At 39.3% G+C, this 24,658-nt stretch overlaps 1 protein-coding gene across 1 annotated transcript in view; it reads right to left on the reverse strand.

Moving 5' to 3' along the window:
• The window catches only part of LOC127497765 (A disintegrin and metalloproteinase with thrombospondin motifs 16), a 104,057-nt gene that overhangs the window by 77,725 nt on the left and 1,674 nt on the right, over positions 1-24,658 (reverse strand). Inside the window, exons 3-6 of the mRNA XM_051866499.1 lie at positions 21,719-22,047; positions 4,272-4,620; positions 3,575-3,777; positions 1,911-1,994 (exon numbers count right to left, since the gene is read on the reverse strand). Of these exons, the coding sequence (XP_051722459.1) occupies positions 1,911-1,994; positions 3,575-3,777; positions 4,272-4,620; positions 21,719-22,047 (965 nt within the window). The remainder of the gene's footprint in view (positions 1-1,910; positions 1,995-3,574; positions 3,778-4,271; positions 4,621-21,718; positions 22,048-24,658) is intronic.

Genomic DNA, 24,658 nt, shown 5'->3' on the forward strand with positions numbered 1-24,658 from the left:
TTTATAACATTAAGGTTGAACCACTGTACTCACATGAACTGTTTTATATATATTTTTTTTTGTAGCTTTCTGGGCGTTGAAAAAGGAAATGATCTTGCTGGCAATGCAGGCCTCACTGAGCCATCGGATTTTATCAAAAATATCTTAATTTGTGTTCTAAAGATGAACGAAGGTCTTCTGGGTGTGGAACGGCATGAGGGTGAGTAATTAATTACATAATTTTAATTTTGGGGTGAACTAACCTTTTAATTTTTCTTGAATTTAATTACAGTTACTTCTGATGTAATTACATTAAACACTGCATAGACTATAGAACAATTCCATATATAACAATAGTGGGTTTAACAAAAATGTAATGTCTAATGATAAAATGTATGTTTTTAATGTAACCTTCTTCCATTAAATAGGAAGAATAATTTATGCAAATTTATATTATTTGAAAGAATTCAAAGGGCAGTTTCATGCCTATCCTTGTATTGTTAAACAGTTCGAGGCTGATATGGGATTTAGAAATTAGAAATAAGTAATGCAGTACTTTTTAGAGAGAGTAATTAGTACAGTTATCTAATTACACTGTTGAAGATGTAATTAGTAATTCACCAAAAACTGGCTGCAAGTAATTAGTGTTAGGGAGATTTCAAAATGTCCACACTAGTATTTTCCAAAAATTTCTTGTCCACACTGAAACCGCAAGACCATGCTGAACGCTGTGAGTGCATGTTAGAAATCAGGAATGGTGAGAGAACATTGTGCTTAGTATGTTTTTCATCTTCAAACCAAACTTGGGTCTCCAGCCAACAATGTTTAAATCCTGTGTGGCCAGCGTGCTTCCAATAATGTTTGCATTAGGTCAGTAGGCAGACTTTTGTGGCTTTTCAAACGCAATCGACCACATGAGCATTTCCACTACGAAAGCAATCCGGTGGAATGCATTTTCAACTACCTCTGGAAGTGGTCGAAAGTGGACAAGCTCAAAACGTTTAACACCCCGTTCACAACTGTATTTAGCGCCATCCACTTGTGATCCGATCGACCAAAACACATATTAATACCAGGTGTAAAAAGGGCCTAAACGTGTCATTGTTTTCGAATACCTCAGTTTTCACAATCCATGCTACAATGCGAAAACAGCATTTTTAAATTTATCCATTTAAAAAAAAACATCTTCAAAATTTCAGTTTTCAAAGGACAAAAACAATGTTTCAATGTGGACAGAAGGCCAAAATGTAGAGAAAAAGATGCGTTTTCAAATGTACCCAGATTAGAGTAGATGTAGCCTAACTCAAACTGCTTAGCAAGCTCTGGGCAGAACAATTACCCGCTGCCTCTGCTGACCCCACCTCAGTAAAGGTATAGGTAAATAGCCCCCCATCACTGATCCTGAGTGACTGTTGCTAATTACTCCAATCAAAAGGGGGATGAGGGTAATTTTCTGCATTCCTCGACTGGTGGCTAATGTGAACTTCATTAACATTAGCACAGGTGTATCAGTAACAGAGCCCTTCAGCCGTTTGCTGGCCCGCTTTCCCACAGACATGTCCCTCGTCTGGCTGGAGTCCAACGGAATGCTGTGTATCCAATTAAACTGTCATCATAAAAACGAGACCTGTTCAGATGGAGCGTCTCAAAGAGAGTGAAGGAGACAAGCCTCTCAAGGACAATAAAATCCACCTTCTGAAGCAATGTTTCATTCGGCTTCAAAGCTCTGTGTTATCTAAACCTCTCATGGTCCATGACGTCAATCGCCTCCAGAGGGCTTTAACTCTCATTCATTGTACACATATACACTTGGTTTTGGTGTATTATATTCATTTGAACACACATCATCAATGCAATATAGCCAAGACCTTTTACTCTGTTTTCAAAAATCTCCACTGCAATACAATTCATAGGACCTTAATTAAACTCACCTGGTCTTCATCCAGCAGTATTAGTCCAACAATTACAACATTGATGTCACCTCCAATTGTGCCATCTTTGAAAAGTGTTGAGACCTTTTTGGAGATAAGCAACAATGCAGAAAAATCAGCATTAGTCTACAGGATGGTGCATCAATATGGAAGCATCTAAACTCAGTTTGACTTCCTTGAATAGAGCAATAAGAAGCTTCTCTTTGGAAAAATGAGAAGCGTGTGGCTGGGATGTTTCTCCAAAATTCTTCAAAGCATCACCTCTCTGGAGGCATACCACATGTACTTAAGGGAATCCCTAATCCCACATTTCACTGGCCTTTGAAACAGAGCTGAAGACAAGGTCCCTGAGATGGTTTAAAGTGCTCAGGTATCATATATACAAACACTTCCCAATACAAGGCCTTTCATTTCTGCTATTTTGTCTTTGTTTTCGTTGACACCAACAAAAGAGGTGTCCAGTTTGGTTTCATGTATCAGTATTTTACTGATCTTTTGTAAACCACTTTTAAAACACCTTCACAAAGTCTGAGTTTAATAGATATGTTCACAGCATGTAACATGATCCTATTTTGAGTACCCTACAAGATTTTTTTCATGTGTGCTTACATTTTTCACTTCACTCACACCAAAGAGACCCGCTTTGACTTTTAGCAATCATTAACTAGTCCATTTGGTCAACCAGATATGCCACAATGAAGTGAAAACACATGCTTAGACCTCAACTTGACATTATTTTCCATGTAATCAAAACATACTTAAACATAGAGAACTGGGAACTGAATGGATGGATGCAATGGAGGGAGGGATGGATGGATGGATGGATGGATGGATGCATGCAAGGAATGGATGGATGAATATGTGCATGGAGCGATGGATGGATGGATGGAGGGACAGATGGATGGATGCATGCATGGATGCATGGAGGGACAGATGGATGGATACATGGATGATGGATGGATGCATGCATGCAAGGAATAGATGGATTGGTGCATGGAGGAATGGATGCATGTAATGGAAGGATGGATAAATAAATGGATGCATGGATGGACGGATGCATGCAAGGAATGGATGGATGAATATGTGCATGGAGCGATGGATGCATGGATGGATGGATGGATGCATGGAGGGACAGATGGATGGATACATGGAAGATGGATGGATGCATGCATGCAAGGAATAGATGGATTGGTGCATGGAGGGATGGATGCATGTAATGGATGGATGGATAAATGCATGGATACATGGATGAGTGGATGGATGGATGGATGGATGGATGGATGCAAGGAATGGATGGATGAATGGGTGCATGGAGCGATGGATGCATGGATGGATGAATGGATACATGGAAGCATGCATGGATGGATGGATCCATGGAGGGACAGATGGATGGATACATGGAAGATGGATGAATGCATGCATGCAAGGGATAGATGGACTGGTGCATGGAGGGATGGATGCATGTAATGGATGGATGGATAAATGAATGGATGCATGGATGAGTGGATGGATGGATGGGTAGGTGCATGGATGTAATAAATGGTTGGATGGATAGATGCATATAATGGATTAATGGATGCATGGATAGACAGATGGATAGATGGATGCATGCATGGATGGATAAATGGATGTATGGACAGATGGATGCGTTACATGCATCTTACCATGTTAAGAACAGTAAGGACATATGTGGTTATATTCTCATGGCCATGATTGTCCATCATGTTGCGGTCGACCACCACCAGCGTCTCCACATTCAGTTTCCGGTGTGGATGAGGTTTAAATGTAGCGGCTCGCTTCCCTCGGGGCATGAACTTATATTCATCCGGAAAAATATAGATATCTTCCTCAGGAGGTTTAGGCATATCTGAAACACAGGACCAAGACAATATCAACACTAGGTCACACATTCAATGCTGGTTCCCGAAGGAAAATGAATGACTAGTTCAGCAAAAAGCTGAATCTGTGTCTGGAAAATTCAGGCCCATACGAGACATTAATGCACGCCATGTGTGTCAAAATGTATTAGCTGTTACCTCACGTCCCACATAAGATTTGGTTACTCGGTTTGTAAAATATTACTCAGGGTTCAAATGCAGTGTGAGGATGTGGTGTTTGTTTAGAGTAGGTGAAGATAATTTATCCCTGACCAAACACAATACAGGTGTGATGATGTCATGAAAACATGTTCAAGCTGACCCTTGAACAGCCGTGACCTCTTTACATACGACTTTTGTCTAAAATACACCTCCTCCCCTCCTAATGAATGTCTTTGACAGTCCAGCCACCAGACTTGAACCATGTAATAGAAAGCAACTCTGTGTTTGAAGGTGCGGTTGGAGAGAGAATGTCCTTACATACATTTCTTCCGTCGTCCACAGAAGTGCTGTCTCTGCCCTGTGTCGTAGTTGAAGTTGTCATGACTGTGTGGAGTATGCTGGTTCTCCTCCAGATCCGTCTGTGTGCGCGTGGTTCTCTCATCTTGTCTGCTGGTTCTCCACAGATGTGGGACTGCTGAATCTCTTCTGCCGATCGTCTTTAGCTCAGAAGACCTCCTGGTTCTGCCTCTGTTTGTCTGTAGTGGCATGGATCTCTTGTAGAGGATGTGGGGAAGGTGGTCAGATGGTGCTGAGAATTTCTCTAGAAGTGCCTGATGTGGATGAAGTGGCTTCAGGAAGTAATCCGCATCCTGAGTTCTAATCAAACCTGACTAGAGGGAAAACACACTGGTCAATGCTTCACTCTCTTCATGCTTCATATGCACGACATTAAAGGGGTTCTATTACTGTATGCCCATTTACAAGTTCATAATTTTGTTTATGGAGTATACTAGAATACGTTTACATCATTTAATGTTAAAAAAAACTCATAACTACAGTACAGATAATTAACATGAGAGGTCAAGCAATCAGATGATAAACATCACTTAGCCTATATCAAGAGAGTGGTTGTGTAACATACAAACAGAAAAAAGGGAGACAGAGAAACAGGAAGGAAAGAGAATTATTTACTGAGCAAAGTGAATAGGTGAGTTTTAAGTTGAGACTTAAAAGTCTGAAGAGAGGAGGTAGCATGACGATTATGGGGCAGATTATTCCATAGCTTAGGGCCTATAATACTAAAAGCCCTACCACCCACAGTAGAGAGTTTATACTTGGGCACAACAAGCAAGTTATCATTGCTAGATCTGAGGGTCCGGGCAGGAACATAAGGTTGCACTAACTCGGCAAGGTATTGAGGTGCAAGGCCATGACAGGCCTTATAATCTAAGACTAAGGCCAAGTACATACTGCAGCTAAATTCGGTTGTCAGTTCACCTTTTAGTGCTTAATCACATTCTGCACACACACAGTTCAGTAAAATACGGGAGTGACAACCGCATTCTACAACCAAATTAACTCCCGAAAAATACAGGTAGTGACAACCGCATTTACAGAAATTCCACGCAGTGTGTACGGAACCGAACTGAACAACTAGTTATTAATGACGTTTAACGTTCATCAGAGATGTGTGTCTCTATGCGCATGAATCACAGGGAAAGCACGAGCCCTGACTCATTTGAGTTGCCAGATCTTGCTAGAAAAACCAGTGAACAAGAATAAGCCCATAATAAACCTAAATAAATCCAAATGCTTTATGCTGAAAATAAAACACCAAAATATCGCGATTCATGTCTGCTCACTTTAATAACTCCATAAACCCGTTAGCTTTATGAGACGAGCTTAAACAACAAGCCTGAAAATGCTTATATGGCAACACAGAAAGAGCGTGCTCTGTGTAAAACAGACTTTACAAGCATAAACAACACAAGACGCCTCCGTGTGTTTAGTTAAATTGCTGAAAATAACAAGCGTTTTATCACTGTAATATTACTTTAGTCACAATAATGGATACCAAACACGAGAGACGCCAGAACGTCGCTATGGTTTCCAAGCTGTTAATCATCACGTTTTCGAGAGTGAGTCATGTTCCGTACACACATGTAATGATAATTTAGGGGATTCACTCCCGCATTTAAATGCGGTTGTCACTCCTGAAACTTACAGTGTGTACGTGGCCTAAGAGTTTAAACTGGATACGACTGACCACAGAAAACCAGTGAAGTTGGTAAAGGATGGGAGTGATATGTGCAGATTTTTTGTTATATGTAAGGGCTCGAGCAGCAGAGTTTTGTACCATTTAAAGGCGTTTAATTGCTTTGGCAGGTAGGACGCTATATAAGGAGTTACAATAGTCCAATCTGGAGGTTATAAAAGCATGAATAACAGTTTCCACATCTCTAGAATTAAGTGAGGGACATATATGAACAATGTTTCGCAATTGGTAAAAGCATGATTTAACAATCTGACCAATATGTGAATCAAAACATAGCGTAGAGTTGAACAATACTCCCAAATTCTGCACAGTTGTTGATGGCCTAATCTGGACACCATTGATATCAATAAAAATGTTGTGCTGGGAAAAGCTCTGATTTAGGGCCAACCAGCAGAATTTCAGTTTTATCAGCATTAAGTTGTAAAAAGTTATCAGACATCCAGGTTTTAAGTTCCTGAAGACAAGAAATAACAGAAAGGGGTGGACAGACTGAGTTGGGTTTAACTGTAAAATAAATTTGAATATCATCAGCGTAACTATGAAAATTGAGACCATAACGTCTGATGATCTGACCCAGTGGCAGCACATAAATGAGAAACAAAAGGGGACCAAGTACAGAACCCTGGGGTACACCATGGGAAATAGTGATGGTACGAGATCTATTCTTACCTATCCTAATAAATTGCTGTCTATCCCATAGATATGAAGTTAACCACTGAAAAGCAGCACCAGAAATACCTATTTCAGATAGTCGAGAAAGAAATATAAAAAGCCGATAAACTCCAGGAAAGTCTTCAGTCCAATGATCCAGTAAGTGAATTCATTCAAACAAACAGTCCAAAACTATGCTAATGTAGGCTGATCAATAGGCACCTCATGAAACTGATTTCAGACAGACTTGTGACGCAGCGTAACAGTTGAATAATCTACAGCAAAATAGAGCAAGCTTTGGTGAAAACAAAGCGAATATTTAATTACTACAATAGTAATTTCTCACTAGAAATGACATCAGTAGAAGAAAATGTTGAAAAAAGTACATTACACACAAACTGACCAGCAACCGCAACTTTCAGACGCCATCTTTATTTTTTAGCTCAACCATCACAGAATGGAAAGCACAGGATTGTGGGATATCAAAGGCAGCGAAGTATATATCTATGCTGCCTTCAAAAATCGATGAGATGAAGGTATCTCTGGAGACAGGAAGTGAAGCTAACACTGGATTCAGACGTGCCTTGATGCCTTCCTACCTTGGAATGCGTCCTCCGAAGGCAGCATTTTTAAGTTTTCGGACACAGAAAGAGACTCAACCAAACGCCAAAACATCCCAATGCTGAATGACCAGATGATACGCAAACTGCGTTTCTCGGCTGGATAAAGCAAACCAGCGTCTCGCTAGTGAAGTTTTGATGGATGAGGAATGCAATCAAGGTTTTGCACAGTAAGCATGCGTGAGTCCTTTATATTGATGTGCAAAAATGTGGTCCTGTTCGGTATCCCAACTTGATGTGTCTAAAATGTAAACAAGCTCTATGCTGTTGCACTGTACACATTCTATACACTGTGAATCCTGAACAGTTTTTTCTGTAATGTTGTTTTTTTTTTTCATGGGTGCTTTGGTGTGCATAAATGTATGAATTATATGGACATCTTACATCATTTGTTGTCCATCATTGGAGTCTCCAAGAGTCCTTTTTTGGAAAGACACCTAAATTTAACTTGAAAAAAGCTTGCAGAAAATACATTGTTGTGAGAATCACCCTTCAATCTGATGCTTTATTTTGCAGAAAATGATGACAAAATTAACGTGTTAAACAAGATAACCAGTGCTCAATTTCACGATAAGTGTGCGATTAATCATGATTAAAAAAAAAAATCAAACAACGGAAGTGATGTCTCGCGCCTATACTTCAATGCGAGACATCACTTCCGTTGTCAGAGCGCGTTCAGACCTCACCAACCGGATGCGCAAGGCAGTTGGACATAGTGGTGTATTAGAGGTAAAAAATATATATAAATACTGTTCGGTTTCTCACACAAACGGATCGTTTCGTGTCTTAGGACATCAATGTGTCATCACGAGCCGCAGGGTTTAATTTGGATTTGTTTGTGCATGTTTTTTTTTATTCTCGTAGATGGTGTTACCGTTTCAATGCATTATATGACTGACAGACTGCAACGGTTAGAGTTAAAAATCATCATTTGTGTTCTACTGAAGAAACAAAGTCACCTACATCTTGGATGCCCTGGGGGTAAGCAGATAAACATCACATTTTCATTTCTGGGTGAACTATCCCTCTAACCATGAGCAGAATGTTTGAGAAACACCAGTACAGTGTTTTGCAAGTACTGTCATAATGTTAATGTGCTTTGAAACAAAACAGACACTTTGTTAACGTTCTCAGGAAGCCTTTAGATTCTAAAAGGCAAAACCCATCTGGATTGAAGACGTATTTTGAGTCTGAGTTCCAAACTGTTCAAGAATCACCGATCACATTTGAGGTGCAATACTTGCATGTCAAGCCGACTCAGATTATGACACAAACGCCCAAATTACACTTATTTGGAAAGTGTGCTGTCATTAACACTAACAAGCTTCACGTCCCTCGCAATCTGGAGATCCCAAGGACTCTTCAAACCCTCATCCAAATGTCACATCAGGTCAGAGCGAGAACTCATTTGTGTGGTCGCTTCAGCGCGGTCTGATAATTACTCTCAATTGGGCTCAGAGGATAAGCTCCTCTCCAAACAAACAGAAAAGCCCTTCTGAGAACCTGTTTGAACCCAATGTGCATCTTATTATCATTCGTCATTGCCAACAACACTTAGGCTCATTGCAAGGCAATCATACAGACAATAGGCTGTAAAACATATGTTGAACTCTGGGAAGAGAAGACAAAGCAGGTTGCATTTAAGTTCAGGATTTGTGCATGAAGGCGCATAAGAGACACATTCAGAGCTGTCTGGAGGACACAAGTACAGTAAATGGCTGAGGTCTCTGTGTGTGTGAGGTTGTTTATGATGGCCCATAACTGAGAGTGCCTTTTATGTGAATTGAGCAGAAGTAGGGGTGTAATGACTCACTCGTTTTTCTCGATGCATTGATAACAAATCCTGCATATGCACTGATCTTCAAACATGGATTTTTGAATCGTGAATTGTTTGCAATCATAAGCAGATGTTTATCACACCTTTTCACAATCATCATCAATGTGGGAATGTAACTTTGAAGAGTGCATGTCCTGTCTACAGAGGTTAAAGGGTTAGTTCACCCAAAAATGAAAATTATTATTTACTCATCCTCAAGCCATCCTAGGTGTATATGACTTTTTTCTTTCAGTCAAACACAATCGGAGATATATTAAAAAATATCCTGGCTCTTCCAAGCTTCATAATTGGAGTGAATAGTAATATAGATTTCAAAGCTCAAAAAAGCACAAGCATCCATCATAAGTAATCCATACGGGGGTTAATAAAGGTTTTTGTAAGAAAAATATCTATATTTATAACTTCATAAAATGTAATCACTAGCTTCCAGTAACGGCCATCCGTGCATTCACAAGAGAGTCGAGTTCCGGCGTACGACGTAGGATGTTGGAGTAGTGTAATCTTAGGTGAGAGTAGACGCCTCTCGCGGTTCAAGCAAATACAGCTTGGCATCAAACTCAAGCCCCTCCCACATTTCTCTTTAAAAATTCTCATTTTAGACCAGTGTTTTCTTTTGCTCTATCCTCTGCGCCTCCACATTCATCAATATGTCATGTGTCGAGTCAGAGTTCACTCTTCCGCCGGAACTAGACGTTGCATAATGTTATAACGGAAGCCTGTGATTAAAGTTTATAAAGTTGTAAATATGGATATTTTTTCTTACAAAAATGCATCACTCCACTTTAGAAGGCCTTTATTAACCCCCTGGAGCCGTATGGATTACTTTTATGATGGATGGATGCACTTTTTTGGGCTTCAAAATCTAAATTGCTATTCACTCTGATTATAAAGCTTGGAAGAGCCAGAATATTTTTTAAAATAACTACGATTGTGTTTAGCTGACAGAAGAAAGTCAAATACACCTAGGATGGCTTGAGGATGAGTAAATTATGGGATAATTTTCATTTTTGGGTGAACTAACCCTTTTTTTAAATTACTCACCCTCATGTCGTTTCACACCCGTAAGACCTTCGTTCATCTTCGGAACACAAATTAAGATATTTTTGATAAAATCCGATGGCTCAGTGAGGCCTCCATTGACAGCAAGATATTTAACACTTTCAGATACCCAGAAAGCTACTAAAGACATATTTAAAACAGTTCATGTGAGTACAGTGGTTCAACCTTAATGTTATGAAGCGACAAGAATACTTTTTGTGCACCAAAAAAAAACAAAAAAATCAACAACAATATCTAGTGATGGCCGATTTCAAAACACTGCTTCATGAAGCTTCGAAGCTTTACGAATATTTTGCTTCGAATCAGTGGTTCGGAACATGAAAGTCATGTGATTTCAGTAAACAAGGCTTTGTTATGTCATAAGTGTTTCGAAACTTCAATAGTACACGTTACTTTGGCAGTTTGATACGCGCTCCGAACCACTGATTCGAAACAAAAGATTCGTAAAGCTTCGAAGCTTCATGAAGCAGTGTTTTGAAATCCCCCATCACTAGATATTGTCAAATAAAGTTGTTATTTTGTTTTTTTGGTGCACAAAAAGTATTCTCGTTGCTTCATAACATTAAGGTTGAACCACTCTAGTCACATGAACTGTTTTAAATATGTCTTTAGTAGCTTTCTGGGAATCTGAAAGCATTAATTATCTTGCTGGCAATGGAGGCCTCACTGAGCCATCGGATTTTATCAAAAATATCTTAATTTGTGTTCCGAAGATGAACAAAGGTCTTATGGGTGTGGAATGACATGAGGGTGAGTAATTAATGACACAATTTTCATTTTTGGGTGAACTAACCCTTTAATGTTGATCAACCCTGCTGAACTAATTTATGTTGGTAACTGCTGTTTTAAAGCTATTTTAAAGCTCTTTTGTTGCCTGCACAGTTGAGCAAAGATCTGGTCTTGCTGGCTCAAGGAACGCTGCCTCACTCCACGGTTAAGTAATCAACGAGGAAAGCCATACAGGTCTCTCCAGACTAAACAACCCCGATCCAAGATCACAGTGTGTGGAGAGGATACACATCTCATCACGTAATTAACGCCTGTATGGGAGGTAACTGCTGACAGATTTCAACACGCGACTTTTCAAACAACACTTGAGTGATTCTGGAACTGCCCATGACGTGCAATGATAATTAGACATTTTAATTACCACATCACACATACTGCACATTACAGTGAAGTATTGAAATAAAACACACAACTGGCTCTTTAAGGGAACAGTTACAGGTTACCACTTTTTACAGTGTGGTGATTATAAAAATATCCTCTAATTTATGACCTTGGATGAGAATCGATGTCACTCCATATTTTATAGCACTGAAAGTGCCAGCAAAAAAATTGATGTTGACGCCTAAAAATAACCAATAAGAAGAAGCGTTTTAGAGCATGAAGAGAATCACATGTCAATAACCACTGGCTGTGGATCAGATTTTAGTTCAGTAGGCTAGCTGATATCATTAGCAGCTGTAAGCAGATTAATCCAGGCGCTTCTAGAGCAGTGATTCAAGACTCTATCAGAAGAACAACACCTGAGACTTAATCTCACCCCAAGACCAAAGGTCCTACAGTCAAGCATTTGATCCTTTATTGGACGCTAAGGACTTCAAAGACCAAAATTACCCAGTTGTTTTGGTGTCAAGGCAGCAATCCTCATGAGATACGCTCGTCTTCTGTCACCAGATCACAGGGTTTAGTCAACAGAAGTGACCTCTGCCAGTGCGAGTCTTTCAGGCTAGATGTAGGATGAAGTTCAGGCATGACTGGTCATTCCACATGACTCGAGCCTGCTGTTATCATGTTGAGAGTTTTAGCCGTTGTCAAGACTAATTCCCAAAGTCGAGTCAATTTACGGCGATTGCGCTTTCATGCTGTTTACACGCTTGCTGCACGTCTTCCAGTCAGTCATTCCTATCCATCCAAAGTTTAGTCAATAGAATCCCGCAGGATTGCAATTATGGCTTCTGGTTAGTTGAGGAAGACAGTATGGGATCTCAGTGATATAATTCAGACAGACAGTGAGCGATCTTGCAGTGACCTGTGTCGTGTTTTCATTTGATTAAATGCACATGGTGTCTTTCAAATATTATGTACTACACTTAGCGTTCATCCTCTGTGACATCACTTCCAGTTACCGAGCCCTATTTACCCCAGACTGTCGAAGAACTTTAATTTGCTGATGACCTTCGCTTTAAGGACTCACTGGAAATTGTTTCCAGAGACACTACGACTGAGAAACCAGAGAAACTGCTGACCTGTATTCAGAGATTTAGTTCATGTGATCAAATTAAATAAAGGCAAGATATATTTACATGTTCTTCACCATCACATAGAGAGGTCTGCCATCTGACAAAGAAAACATGTCTGGCAACTGACATTTCGTTGAAATTAAATGTTAATCCACAGGAGAGAATATATTATATATATATATATATATATACACATATATATATAAAGTAGTATATAAGACCTGAAATATGTGAACCTATTTTACAATTTGTTTAGATGTTTTCAGAGATGCGAGCTCCAGACCATTAGTGGCTGTTCAGTGCTCGTGTACCCGCCAAAAACAGCTTCATCTCGGCCAGTGCTTCAGGGATTTACCGCTGTCTCTTATAGTGGTTAAACATGAGATATAATTCATTTTGGGTACATAAAACGGCAATCTTTGGTCTTATTAATCTATTACTTGCTCCTTCGAATTGGGCTATGTTAAATGTAATAATTTAATATTAAGGCTATATTTAACTTACATCCTGTAGAGCAGGGGTTTTCAACCTTTTTGGACACGCGCCCCCCTACATTTATCTAAAATTATTAATTATTATGCCTGAATACAGTGTGCAAAACCCATTTCCACACCCTGCCTTGCTGCAACAGCTTGAGGATGTCTGCACTGGATGCAACAAAGTGACCATTGCAAATCAATTGTGTCAAAAGAAACGCAGGCGCTTTGGAGTATGTCAGAAACGGTAGAACGAGGCATCAGTTTACTGTCGGGGATTTTGTGTTGCGTCCGATGTAGACAGGGCTAGTTAAAAACTGAAACATTAAAAATATAAACAGCTTACCGACTTTAGAGTGACGACTGAGCTTGTTTTTCGTTCAATTTAACCTTAGTTTTGATCATCTCTGGTATTCTTGATTTTACAAGCCACCAGTCCATTTTGTTTTTAGTTGTTTTTGTTCAAATTCGGTTGCGCCAAACCTGCTGTAACTATAGCCAACGATTAGCTGGGAGAATAAAGAAACTGCTCCCTCTAGTGGATAACTAAAGATTTGCTAGTAAAATCTAACTTTTACAGCTGTTTCACTTTTGAACTAACAGGTGCTAGGGGGGCGCGCCCCACATGTTGGAAACCCCTGCTGTAGAGCACTGCTTTTGTATGTTTGACTAAATTGTACAATTGTCTTTATTTCCTATTGTCATTTATAATGGCTATTGTTGTTAAATTTAAATATTATTGTTCAATAAAAATCATTTTATAAAAATAATATGTTGTATTTGGTATTGAGAAAGGGTCCATTAGTGCGTAATATGGATTGAGTGAAAGTTACATTAATACTGCATTAGGGGCCGTTGACACAGAATGCGTCTTTGCGTCTAAAACGAGACGCAGCGCTCAGGAATGGTTTTAAAAACAGGGCAGCGTAGAACGCGAGGGTCTCGAGACGCACTTTTGAGACGTGATGCAATAACGACAATAATTTAAATATTAGAAATAGGCAAACAGCAGAATTGATAGATACGAGTTTTGACATGGAAAAAAGAAAATAAGATAATAATGAGTGCCTCCTCCGCCATGTTGCCGTCAAATAAAACAGTTGTCATGCCAACTTGCTACTGTAAACAGAAGCTTGCAAATGCTTGCCCCGCCTTTGAGTTCTTCTGATTGGTCCACTGTTTTGGAACTGACATTGATGAGCGGCGCTGCGTGTAAAAGTTGAAATTTAACTTGACACGGCGTCTTAAAAACGCGGCGCTCATGTGCGAGGCGCTGCAAAAGACGCGAGACGTGAGCGTAAAGGTCATGCACGTCTGTCAAGCGTGTTTACATAGAAAAACAATGGGAAAGTAGCGCATTGGAATAGAAAAACGCCTTCTGTGTGAACAGCCCCTTAGATGGCGGCGAACTTTACGAGTGAATGAAACAGTCGCAAGAGACTTTTAAATTGAAAGGGACTTTTGTAAACAAAGGACGTTGTTTTAGCACTGTATTAAATTCCCTTAACTGTAAAAAGGACATTCAAACAGATTTTTACAATGGATATAATATTATGATATAATATTATCGACCTGAAGAATGAATGTTATATCAGACACAGGTGATGCCCGCTCAGGCGACCTCTCTCTCTCTCTCTCTCTCTCTCAATAATACTGTACAAAGTACAATGAGTTTCAATGGAGGGACTCCTCCTTCGTTAGTTCTAAAGTGATGTTTTAGAATTAGTAACGGAGGCTTGGTCAAACTGTCAACTTGAGATTTGAATCCCTGGTGGAAGGAAGTTGTCAACTTCTGGAAGATGGAACTGGAAGATGTGTCAACAAAGATTTGTAGTGCAGAAATGAAAATCGCTGTTGTCCTAAGAGCCTGAATTATGCTGTTCTAGAAATGCCGGGTGATGTAATGGATAAACAAATCAAATTTCAGTCAAATTTATATCAGGCACAATATAAATATCAAATTTAGTCTAAAGCAACAGCCAAAGAGGAAATAGGGGAATCATGAAGGAAATCATAAATTTGTTGATCTATCCAGGGAAATCTGTACTTTTTCATTTCTGCCAGGAGGAGACTTGGAAATTTAAATCAGTTTACGCACATGGCACTTAGCATCCTCAAGCACACAGTTTAGCACAAGTAAACAGTGGAAATCCATGTCGTCAAGCGGGAGTGGTGCGGCTTACCACATTCCTGCATAAGTAACACGTAAGAATCATCTGCCACAAATCTGCACCTCAGTCTCCCTGGTCCATGACAAGCTTAACTAAAAACAAATGTCTGCGCTGCCTCCTTAAATACCTCTCATGAAATTACACACTGAGAGCTACAAGGTGCAAATAGCAGTCATAAAGCTCCAGGAGACGGGCTGAGACGCTACCTGGGAGAAAAATAACAGCTGCACTCCCGCACTCAGGGAAATGGGCAGATCCAGGCACGACCCTACAGGAACTCTAATCAAAGGAGCTGAGCGGATATGAGGAAACTCTGAACGATGCACCTGACGCTGTTCCTATTTCCATGAGAGAGAGGCTTGTACTTGCCTTACTGCTTTTAGAAGCTGAAACCGAACCTCTTCCGAGCTGCTATAAGAGTTTATATGCCAGCTGAAACTATTTGAGAAGGGTGTCGATGATTCGTTTTTTAAATCCTCTTACATCATCGCAGTGACTAACTGTTGCTGTTCTTGTCGTGAAGAGGCAGATTCAGAGTCTTAACCCCTTCCTGCACATTGCACTGCTTGAACGCTGACTACATTCAAGACTAAATCAACTCGAAAACACCATATCCAGCAGGATCATGTATCCTTGCACACTGACAACAACCTCCCGCCAACAATTAGTCATCCATGGCGCCTCTTTCTGCTCTGTTTTTACAGGGCAAATTGTGCTACGCTCCATTTCTGTTCATTATAAATAAATATGTTAGTCTTTTATTCTGTCAGTCCATCAAAGCTACATTAAAAGCCTGGAGAGTGAAACTTGGGATTGTTTTATGAGGGATAATAATGTATATATTTTGGACAAGAGATCTGAAGAGTTGCTGGGGGTTGCATGGCTTAGTTTAACCTAATGATAAATGCTAAATCATAAGCATTGTGGGAAATTTGGTGAAAGAGAATGAACCCATGCACCAGGTCCTGCTACGAAGCAGCTTGGGATCAGAAATCAAACAATTTCTTGGGGATTGAGTGTTTGTCCTTGGTTTTAATTAAGAGTGAACAAAATCAGTCCAATATAAAAGGACCTGTACCAACAAAAGCAGCTGTGACATGCTACAAACTCTCAGTTTAGACCAGTGTCAGACTCTCTTTGTCTTAATGTGCATGTGAGACAACTCTTAGATTTCATATCTTTGAGTATTTCCTCTTTAAAGCCTTAAGCCCGGAACACACCAAGCCGATGAACTAGTGGTGACGAAAGCAGGCTACGGGGTTGGCTCACGTTGGCACCGTCTGGGTCCGAAGTTGCCCTGACACACCAAACCGACGATCGACACCTGACGGCCAAGTAGCACGTCCGTTATGCGCCTGTGTAAGAAGAAATGCCTTTCCGTACCAGCAGGTGGCAGTAGCTGAACGGCCAATCAGAATGATCAGATGGCCCGACTGATCGACGAGCTCCGACACCGATTCAACGTCGAATCGGAACACACTGAGAAAACTGAGTCAGCCGACGAACAAAAACTGCCTGACGAGCGACCATTGGCTTGTTGTGTTCCTGTGTTTAAAGTAAACAAGAAACTGCATTCACAACTCATTTGCATAATTGCATAATGTAACATAACAGGAATGTAAGGAGTGATTTTTATTGTGAAAAGTAGCAATTCCATACCTGAATGAAGTTGTATGGATTACGTTTACACAACTCTTTTTTTGTGCTTGAAAGTTTTGTGTTCTGCACAAGAGAGAAGAGTTTTGAACAACATAAGCAAGAGAAAATTATGACAGAATTTGTGGGTTCCTTTAACAATAAGACCAGGAACTAGGGGTGGGCGATATAACCAAAATCTTACGTTGTGAGAAATATGATTTCACGATAATAATATATATCTCGATATAGCTATTTTCTTATTAAAAGTAAGAACAAAAAGCAAGTTACAAACAGTAGGACAAATACAATTAAATAAACTTTACAGCTACAGTAGGTTTATTTAACGTAGTAAGAAATACTACAGAAATCAGCTAAAACACTGCATAGTCTTCATTGTATGAATCAAATATGAACTGATTCTTATTGAAGATACAAAAGTGATTCAGTCAAGAGCAGTGAGTGATTTTCTCTTTGTCTTTTTTTGTTTGATTAACATTAATGAGACAGACAGCAGTTTATTAGGCTGCTGTCTCTTTAAGACCGAATGCACAGATCCAATTTACTGACATACATCCAGTTCATTGTTTTTCAACCGTTTACGTTAATTTAAGACATAACCGACTATGTTTACGTGAATACAACACACAACAGGCATTTTGACTAGGGCTGGGTATTGACACAATTTGATTTCTATTTGCATGCTTGCGATTCGATTTGATTACGATTTTGATTCGATTCGATTAGATATCGATTATTTTGGATTTAGTATATCAGTATATCTCTCAACTAATGCTGTAAACTACACATGGGAGTCAGTTGGTACTACTTTACTATAATATTGAAGGTTAAAATGAACTTACTAGGTACAAATATGCCTAAAGATACGCTGTATATACGACATCTAAACAGAAACACTTTGGTTTCCAGAACAAGGGAGCCAAATCTGAGAACTAAAACCACTGAGTTAACCTGTCTGATAAATATACAAACACTTAAATTACACTCAATTATGTTTTTTTTTATATATATATATATATATAAAAAATATAAACATTTAAATCGTGGCTGTCATAACTGAATTATTCAAACATGCATTAAATATTTAAGAACATTATAATGAATATGTAACGGTGCATAGCTTATCAGAATGCTATGGTCACTGAATATGTTTTTCTGAGGTAAATGTGACGTTATGTGACATTGTTTACAAGCTGTTTTATTGACGTCTTTCCGAGGTTGAAACACTGAGCTATTACAAGAGACATGATATGGATTTCGGTAAGTTGTACTGTGTATTTTAACATACATTCAGATGTTTAGTCATGTCATGTAACTGGTTTTAAAGCGGAGGAGAGGATGTTCACATGCGCTCCGTGCTGCCGCTTCTCTTTAACTGAGGCGCTACAGCGATTTGTCACGTCACATTAAACAGTGCCAAAACGGTATTTATTTTTTGAATCTCATAATAAGATGGACGTCATTTGAAATCTGAGACTTTGCTTCATATCAAAAGTAACAAAGCACAAAGATTATTGCGATTTATTAAATGGGAGGCGCGCTACATGTTCTATTCATTCATCAACTGAAAACAGACTAGACTAATCGATTCTTGGGATTTAAGAATCGATATCGGTTCGTAAAAATGGGAATCGATTAAAATCGAGAAATCGATATTTTTTGCCCAGCCCTAATTTTGACATTATTGTGCATCTACCTGACCATTCAAGCACAATAAGACGCAAAAGATAACTGAATTTGCGATCGCATGCTGCCTGAGAGAGGAGGCTTTCTGCGCGCGTGCTTCAGCTGTGTCAGTCAGTGCGAGCACCAACCGCATTGAGTTCTTTTTCACAGCTTACCCGCTCAACACCAAGCACATCTCACCCTTTATTTTCTCATTCATGTATGTTTCTTTATCACTCTTACATGAATATATCTTTTAGTAGTACTGTGCTACGCGGATATATTTACATACTGCAAAATAAACAATATAGTAAAAAGACACTTTATTCCATGGTATATCGTCATACCGCCCAGCCCTACAAGGAACATGTTTTGATATTATGCAGACTTTAAGCATTTTTAAAACTTTTCTCAAGTAAGTAATAAAGTTAAGCGGTTAAAATTCTGTGTTATCCACAGTATTGTGTTGTGGTTGGGTGTCCAAATGTAGATTTATGGCTTCAGTTTATGGCTGACATCACTCACAATTAGCCTGTTATTGTAGACTGGCGACACTTCAGAAAGACTTTCAATGTGGAGTTTCCACGGCATGGCACTCGCCTCAACCCAGACTGCCATTTCCAATGACCCTCCTAATTGGCATCCCATGTGCCACCATTAAAGTCAGCTATTGTACCTTTTTGTATAAAGCCGTCAGCTTGAAATCATTGAGGTCTTGTTCGTCTAGTCCACAGGCCTTTAAACTTACATTTAGGACCTTTTATGACAAACTCAGACTGTCATCAAAGCCCTTCCAACCTCCAATGGTGATCTGCCAACCTGGTCTCAGCCATTTAAAGAGAATTTATACATGGGCTTTGCTGGACAAGTAAGTAGAGGCAGAGTTAACTAATGACTCTGCACAGCTGCTAATCACATCCAGCTGGGGACAGTGTCATAGTCTACAGCATTACACTGCCAACACATATTTCAACTAGTTATAGACCCAATACATTTTCAATGACAGCAAGATTTGAGCTGCCTCCATTTAAAGACTGACGATCACATAGAGGTTAAAAGTCATAGGGAAATGAGCTCACAAAGATTATCTCAGAGTGAAAAATCAGATACGGATACCACAATGATTGTTGTACTTAGATTTAAATCAATCACACCAGTCTTGATGTAGTACTGTTAATGCTATGAATCTTCATTTGACATACTGTTGTGACATGGGCCAGTGCGAGCCATGGGATCAAAGGTTGGACTTTTTTTTTTTGGCCCATTAGTCCCTGCTGGTAGATGTTGTAACAACACCATAATGCTGGCACCAAAACCTCAGGCGATTCGCGCAATGTGTGCAAAGATGATCATGATCCAAGATGGCAAATGGATAGCAAATGGATAGATTTCTCCAGCAATTAAAGACATGCTTGGTTTTAACCCATCCAGGCTGCCAGCGCTTAGTGAAAATCAATGAAAATGATTGATGCAAGGGTTGTAGTAAATAACATGAAAATAGATTTAAAAGCCAAGGGTCATCAATCATACAGCTGCTATACAGAACGCTCTTTAATCATCTGGTTAATATAATTTTAAAAAGTTGTGCATCCACATTTCCAACATGAATTTTACAACAAGTACTGTAAAGCAGTGATACACGAAATATTCTATTCTATTTCATGCACACGTTGATAACAGGTAAACATGTCAACTGTGTGGATGCAATTCACTGTGATCAAAAATGATGCAGGAGTAGCATATGTAAAATTTGTTTGGCTGAAATATCAAGTGGCTCATGCTGAAGAACTTTACTATAGCATATAGTTCATTTATATACTCCAGAGAACACGACACCCTGAACAACATAAAGAGTTACCCAGATTCTCAAATTTAATTACCAAATTTCAGTGCATCTCCACTGTGGAGTGCAATAAAACGACATTCAGATATTGACTTTCAGGAATAATGTGTGTTTTGTTTAAACAGCAATGCAACTGAATGTAAAACAGAGTATCTCTGGAAACTGGAAGAGCTCACTGTAATTCCAGTGCTGCTGTGGACCTCCTTGCCAAAACAAACTGTTTACAAATAAAACATCATCATGTATTAATGCTTATATGGCAACAATATTTGTTTGTTTCAACTGAGGACGAATATAGATCCTCCAAATGTCGATTTGACTAATAAAAGGAGGCTCTGTTCTCTAGTAAAACCTCCCCTGACCCAAATTTATGTGTGTTATTGAGTCACTGGTTTTAGGGGATTTTAACACTGTGCTTTTAGACGGGCTCTATTGATGGGACAGGGCACTCTATGTCAGTCCAGTCAGGGTAAAGTCATGAGAACTGCGGCACAGTCACTTTGCTCTTCCAGCGCCTACTGGGAGCCGAATCTCGTGCGGCCTGGGAGCCAAAATAACAGAAGCACTCTGGAGGGTTGAGGTTTCTCTGCACACCGAACATTAATCCATGGAAAAAACAAACAGATGGGATGATGAGTAGACTAGACTTATGAATACATTAGTTTTGTACTCAAAGGCCCGCATGAATGATTCAATGCATTGAGGATGACACAGTTATCGCTCTACAGTTCATTCCAAAAATGCTTGAGGTTGTGGGTCTTATTCTCTCCAAGGAGAAAATAAATTCTTTCTGGTCTATTTTCATCACCATCTTTATCAACTATTTGAATGGCATAGCATAAATCAGTTGGGGTTAGTATATATTTTCCACATTTCAGAGGGAATAGAATAGAGAAACCCTAATATAGTTTTTATGCACAGATAAACTCTTAAGACTTAAAGGGTTAGTTCACTCAAAAATGAAAATTCTGTCATTGATTACTCACCCTGTGTCGTATTTTACCACTTTATTTATGAAAATATTGATCTGCAACACACGTTTACGAGACCACCACGACGCATGCGTTTTGTGTTGATGCAAAAGCTGACATTGTTACGTGATCATGCTTTAGATAATATTATTTTGTAACTGAAGTGGTAAATTAGGTTTTGTTTTGTTTTTTTTGCTCATCGCTTCAAAAAATTGAGGTTAAACCACTGGAGTCACATGGATTACTTTATTGATGTCTTTACTACCTTTCTGGACCTTGAAAGTGGTAGTTGCGTTGGATCTCTATGAGGGACAGAAACCTCTCCGATTCCATTGAAAATATCTTCATTTGTGTTCTGAAGATGAACGAAAGTCTTACAGGTTTGGAACGACACAAGGGTGAGTAATTAATGACGGAATTTTATTTTTGGGTGAACTAACCCTTTAATTTGCTATTTGAAAATTACTCCTTCTGCCATTATATAATCAATCAGCTCGGAAACAGGATAACCCACTCACCATCCCCTCGCATGTTGATAGGGCCACGGATGAGTTGACCTTTGACCTCAGTACCCCATGGTAGAAGCAGAGGTCATCTTGTGGAAATGGCTGCAGACTCTTGGTTCCGTTTCTGCCCAGGGTTTGTATAGTGAAGCTGGGTGCCATCAGGTCACGTGACGGCTGCAGGTCCAGGTGGAAGTCCTGTCCTAATCCACGGAGCCTAAAGTGAACAGTGGGGTCATGACCTTGACCATCCGTGGAGCGTTTCCTGCGGTGCTGGTGGGCCACGGCATGGGAAATGTAACGTCCTTGATGGTCCACCTCGTATGGGGCCACGATCTCATATTCTACATAGAAGAGGAAATGAGGTTAATACAAGCTAGAGTTCAATCCATTATTTCTGTTCAGGTATGAATTTTTTTTTCCTGAACAGAATCACATTCATATATGATGTTAAAGCCGGTTCACACTGTATGATTTTAGCCATTATTTGACTGTCTGAGAACGTCTGGGGGGGATGGGCGGGGGATTATTGGGTAATTTTTTTATTAAAAGGAATTAAATAATTTAAAGATTAAAAAGGATTTAAGGGAATAACAAAAAAGAAATAAGAACGGTAAAAGGTCATTATAGTTATTATTAGGTATTAAATATTATTATTATTATTACGTTTGTCTCGTCACATGTAGTTATGAATTACATTAATCATCAAAATAATCAAATTAATCAAAGAGCATGAATTATTTGAATTTCAATTCAAAACCGTGAAATTTCATAAAAATGTTGAGTAGTTTGCATCACTGGATATTTCTGTCGCTCGCTGAATATTTAAATGTTTAGCTACTTATTCGCCACATACTCTTTCAGTGCTAAAAAGAAAGCGTCACATTGGAATTCGCACTCGTCTTCTGTGAACCGTAAGCCCCGCCTTCTTTGATTTGATTGGCCAGCTCACTCATTCTGACAGTGATGAGCGCTGTAAGACCGCTGAGGCAGACCAGCCTAAAAATTTAACTTTTAAAACTTTTTTTGTCATCCTAACAAAAAACAGAACGGTGCACAATGAAGTACAACAGAGCAGCCAGCATCAATTATATCAAGTATTGGGGGGGACAATTTGGCCATTAATTATTGGGAGGGACTTGTCCCCTTCAATGTCTACAGTGGTTATGGCCCTGCCTTTGATTCTAGGCCAAAATTGGAAGTTGTGGAAGTCTAGGCCAAAATTGGAAGTCTTTGACATGTTCACAGACAGCCGATCAACTACCATTGCGATCAAATTTTACCTCCGATGAACTTCTGGCAGTGTCAGAAGTTTAAAGCACAGTCCTGTAGTGTGGCTTCTTCTACGACAACCATCAAATCAAAAACCAATAGGAGCGCAAAACCTGATGACGCAATTAGTGAGACAACAACAAACCACCACTTCCACGCACACATCTTTATTTTTTCCCAGCTTTCTTTTTTAGGAAAACCATGATCAAAAATAACGCTAGAGATTGTTTTTGTTTGCTAGCCACCATTTCTATCCCACATGTAATGCAGCTCACATGTCACGGATTGATGATGTAAAACTCAGGATGAGTCATCTTGCGTGCGTCCGTTTTTAATGTGTCTTGACTGCCGTACATTCTGACAACTGAAGCCCTGGGTATACTTAGTTTTTTTTACGCGAACGCTAGCGTACACGCACAGTTGAATGCACAGCCTTGCAAAGTATATTTGACTCGTACACGTACAGAGGCATTCGACGCATGAGCAGTTTTGAGCAATTTCTCACCACGAGTTACAGCCCATGTAAACATCTTTGCTAGAGTTGAACAAATGAGGGTTCTTTCTAACCTCCTCACACAATCTCTCGTCTATGTTGGCCTCCATTGTCACTGTAGCTTGCATGCGTTCCGCTCTGTTCTGTTTATGTAGTTTTTCTTTGACTACCTTGTGAATCGATGCCCCCAGGGCACAGTTGCCACCTTGCGGATAAACTAATTACTGCAAAAAATTTAAATGCGCATGTGCGGCCTGTGCGTACAAGTATGCGCGGTTACAAAAATCTGTCTGTGCATGTGCATTACGCGCATACTCTTCTGATGACGAAATTCGCGCCATGCGCACTGTATACTGACCCACACGTATGCGTAAAAAGTGAACTACTTCGGGCTTGAGATCCAACAGTCCAACTGTCATAAAGGACAATTAGGCCTATAAAATTGTAGTGTTAATCTGGCTTTAAATGTAAATAATAAGAATAAAGCATCACTACTTTTATTATGCATTGTGTTTATTTTAAAAGAGTACAACCCACACACATTTTACATTTAACTCAATGTGTTACTTGACCTTTCTTTGTAATTAATTGTGAAATTTACTAGCAATTTCTGAGTGAAAATTGTTTCTACACCATTTTTTTCAGTGCATAATGATATACTTCAAGAATGAAGTGGAAAGACTGAAATAGTGTTTTCTTGTAAAAGGTCCTCCAATAAACTAGTTTTTCAATGCTGCTTAAGTTGGGAAGGACAAAACTATTTACTAGCCTAATGAAAAAAATAAAATACACTTAAATACACTTTAATACACTTAGAAATACATTTAAAAAGCTATTTTAAGACTAATATCTTGGTTTGCCAGTACAAATGTCTGTCTGCACCTTCTATTGTCCAAATACAGATCTTAAACAGAATGGACTGAGAACATTTAAAAGTCATTTATCATCTAATGATTCATCAGGATAAAAAAGACCATATCTAGCAAATGCACTGTTGTTTTTGTATAAAATAGTTAATTGTATCTATACAAATGCAAGCAAAAGTGATTTATAGGAAGAACATGTCAAGATGCTGCACATGGGGCAAAGGTCAGAAGACGTGTTTTAATGTTGTGTGATTCTGACCTCTCCATACACTCACGCTCCTCTCATCCTCGCGGTGGTCTGGTGGCTCAAGTTATAAATGCTTT

The sequence above is a fragment of the Ctenopharyngodon idella genome, chromosome 16, assembly GCF_019924925.1.
Source record: "Ctenopharyngodon idella isolate HZGC_01 chromosome 16, HZGC01, whole genome shotgun sequence".
Classification (NCBI taxonomy): Eukaryota; Metazoa; Chordata; class Actinopteri; order Cypriniformes; family Xenocyprididae; genus Ctenopharyngodon; species Ctenopharyngodon idella.